The sequence below is a fragment of the Vanacampus margaritifer genome, chromosome 2 (genome assembly GCF_051991255.1).
Source record: "Vanacampus margaritifer isolate UIUO_Vmar chromosome 2, RoL_Vmar_1.0, whole genome shotgun sequence".
Lineage (NCBI taxonomy): Eukaryota > Metazoa > Chordata > Actinopteri > Syngnathiformes > Syngnathidae > Vanacampus > Vanacampus margaritifer.
In genome coordinates, this window is record NC_135433.1 from 9465425 (window position 1) to 9469170 (window position 3746).

The window sequence follows — 3746 nt, forward strand, 5'->3', positions numbered from 1 at the left end:
CTAAAAAAATGGGGTATGTTTTTGGGAGTGTGAACTATAGTTCCCAAGATGCCAAATGAGCTGTTGGGTGTTAGAATTGTTTGTTTGTCTCCTTTCATTATCACTGGGAATTATTTTCATGGAAAATGTGGATGCTCTAGATTTCAGCGTTCACACAATAAACTAGAATAGTGTGTTTATTTAACACTAGTGATAGCGCATAACTTAAACTTTAAGTAACTATACCTACGCGGATCCGGTGTGCTCCCGCTTTATACAGTATGCGTGTTTATTGAAAGTAAAATAACGTTTTGCCCCAAATAAAAACAAAAGACGTTTTGTGGCTACTTCCGTAAATATGACTTGATATTGTGACGTCACAATCGTCCTATCAACAATTGGTCGGCAAAGTCACGAGGCACCCTTTTCTCGCATTCTCATTGGCTGCATGTTTAAATCGCCTCGCTCTGATTGGCCTAGAGCCTCCCTATTTGATTGGCTTAAAGCGCACACGCCGACAATTTGAAATCGGCGTTTCGCGAGTTCAGCAGAGGACAACCGTAGGTAAAAACTTTTTGCCAACAATACATCTACTGATTGCAAGATTTTGTACATTTATGTTTTGTTGTTGCATTTGACGTTACTGGATGAAGCATGGCTGCTCGTGTCGCGTCGTCATGAAAGATTACGTTGTAAACATACAATACATCGGATTGCACGACCAATCACACCTCCTTTGTAAATACAAAAGGACAAGTATAATGAATAAATATATAACAAATATGGTAAAATAATAATTATTTTTGTAACGAACACAACGGAGTTAGGATGAGTTAAACGTTATAAATGTATACAGTTTCAATGCATGAGGGTATTTTGTTCAGGGGTTGTAGTAGGGAAAGTTAACACAGTAAAACACACTACCGTTGGAAAACCAAGCAGTTTGCAAATTAACCCTGCGCTTAAATATAGGGGTAAACAATTGTACTTCGATTCAAATTTAAATGTATTTCACGTAAAAGTTCAATGAAACTATACCTCAATAAATGTTTGAAAGTGAAAACAAGGAGTACTTAAAGATTAACCGCAATGTGTTGTATTTAAAAAATTAAACTCAACTGAGTTTTATTTAAGAAATGTCATTTCCTGGATTCAAAAATAAAAAGGTACTGTAGCGTTATTCAGTTTATTTTATTTAGTGATTCTTTAGCATAGCACATTGAGGATCACTGTTGTATATATGACACAATGACATCATCACAGATTTAGCAACTTTTAACAATAAGTAGACATGCCTTAACAACATACCCTGAAAATTAGCAACACTGACCAATACCAACCTGTATATTTTGTAAAGCCTATAAAACTTTGCTGACTTCCTCATTATTTAAACAGCTTCTGTGTTTCAAATATAACTTCTTTTTTTTCCTGCAAAGTTTCTGCAATGCCTGGAGAGGAGGACGACAGTGGAGCTCAGCTGCAGTGTTGTGTGACGACAGAGCACCTGAACGCCTCAGGACAAGCCACCCGGAGGCAGGTCATCCGCAAAGCCTCTGTTCTTCTGGGACGCAATGAGTTCCGCGAGCTCATCCTCCGCGTCCACGACGGCAAAGTGCCGCAAAATTATCCTCTGAAGGACTTCAAACTATTCACCAAGTTCGCCCGCGATGGGAAGTGCACTGTCAAACTGCTCCCTGAAAACATCCAGGTGCTCATCTCCAACTGCCCCCCTGACCAGCTCAGCCTCTTCCTGAGGACCCTCAGCATCAAACACCAGGCCGGGCTGTCTGGCAAAACTCTGAGTGTGCGGGAGAAGCTCAAAGCGGGCCTACCTCGCAGCTTTGAGGCCATCAGCCCGCTTCAGCAAAAAGACATTCAGAAGGTCAATGAGCTTCGAAGGAATGTGCCACCCAAAGGCCTTTCGGACTGCACTAATAGGACCACTGGCGCGGGACAGCAGGTCAAAAGGTCAAGGAGTGACTGTAACTTTAGCCCTGTGAGTACATATTTTTCAGTATTTTGCGGTACAGCCTCCTTGTAGGTGGCCTGCAAGATACAATAGGCACAAATCCTTCAAATCTAGTTATCCTTCATAAAAAAAATGACAACATTGGTAAACACACATTTTGGTGCCAAGAAAGTTTTATCGGTTTAATGGTATTTTGATGTCGCTGAATAAAAAAACAGTTTTTCCAAAATTGGCTCTATATTTTTTAAGATATTACATATTTTTGTTTGGGAAAAAAAGTGTTAAAATATACACATACATTTTAACTTTGGTCTTCTTTGAAAGTTAAAAAATAAAATACAATTTTATTGCCAAACAATAATACATTAAATCAGTGGTCAACAACCTTTACTGCCATTTCAGGCCAAATAAATAACAAAAAAATCTGTCTGGAGCCACAAAACATTTGAACATTGTGATGAAGGAAACATTGCCCATGAGCTAATTAGAGCTGCACCATAATAGAAAAAAAATGAAGCACCCAATAATTTGAGATTCATTTTCTTTTACCATTTGTCTTTTGTTTTTGGATTTTTTTTTTTTCAATTTTATTTATAATTTTCTGGATTTCTCCTTTTGTTTTTGGACATTTTATAGTTACATTTTAAACACATTATTTTCTGCATTTCCCTTTTTTAAAAATACATTTTCTGACTTTTTGGGCAATTCTTTTCTGCTTTTTTTTATTCTTTGACATTTTTGGCAATTTTATGGTAATTTTCTGGTTTTCCTCTTCTTTTTCGGATATTTTTAGGTCATTTAAAAAAAACTATTATTTTACCCTTCGTCTCTCTTTTTCTGACAACTTTAAAATATGGACTCTGACATTTTTTGAATATTTAATTATTATTATTTTTTATCCAAACCATTAATTCATTTAAATAATATTTTATCCAAAAATTAAAAAAAATATATGTTAAAAAAAAAGTCTACTAATTTTAAATTAAAAAAAAAAAAAAGGACAGGGACTAAAGAGCCATGTGGCTCCAGAGCTGTAGGTTGCATGCACTAAATGGAAGAATGGAAAGCTGCCAACACAAGCTCTGTTCACTACTGTGATGGGTTAAAAGTAGAGCACAACATTTATGTAGGCACGCAGATGAGAATAAAAAGGGTCTTAATCTTTAACTATAATTATTATGGGAATGCTCACATTATTACTATCTAAGCTGGTAATATATTTTTTTCGTGGTTATTTTAGGTGAAAGCCAACCCCAGCAAGAAACCCGTCCTGTCTCTGCCAACTCGTAAGCTGAACAAAGGACAGGCTGCCGTCCTCAGTGCTGTGCTGAGTGGGAAGAACGTCTTCTTCACAGGCAGTGCAGGTATGAATATGTGCGGCTTTTATATGTTTTACAAATTCAATGAGCTCTCTATAAAATATTACATCCCGTCAATGAAGATGGGAGCTACGCCCCGGATGGACTTGTTGCTAGCCAATCACAGGGCACATATAGGCAACAAACTATTCACAATTCACCCGTGGAGAAGTTAGTCTGCTGGTATGAACCATTGCTTTGGCCAAAACATTCCTAATTAATATTAAACTGCACTAATAAACTAACCACCAGGGGGTGCTAGAACTGCACAAGTTAAATATTTTTAATATCATGATGTCTCCTATATCGTTACATCCCTACAAATGACACATAGGAAGGCTGGCACAGAGATTTGAGCCCTGACCCTCAGATTGAGAAGCAGACGTGATAACCACTAGCTTTTTTTTATTTAAATTTTGCTCCTTTTGACTGCTCTTTCA

At 37.2% G+C, this 3746-nt stretch overlaps 1 protein-coding gene across 2 annotated transcripts in view; it reads left to right on the forward strand.

The window, feature by feature from the left end:
• The first annotated feature begins 506 nt into the window (after positions 1-506).
• Positions 507-3746, forward strand: part of pif1 (PIF1 5'-to-3' DNA helicase homolog (S. cerevisiae)) — a 17975-nt gene continuing 14735 nt past the window's right edge. Inside the window, exons 1-3 of one of the 2 annotated variants that reach the window (XM_077557880.1) lie at positions 507-543; positions 1416-1975; positions 3189-3312. In XM_077557880.1, the coding sequence (XP_077414006.1) occupies positions 1424-1975; positions 3189-3312 (676 nt within the window). In that variant the 5' untranslated portion in view covers positions 507-543; positions 1416-1423. The remainder of the gene's footprint in view (positions 544-1415; positions 1976-3188; positions 3313-3746) is intronic. The other variant, XM_077557882.1, reaches the window with a different exon arrangement.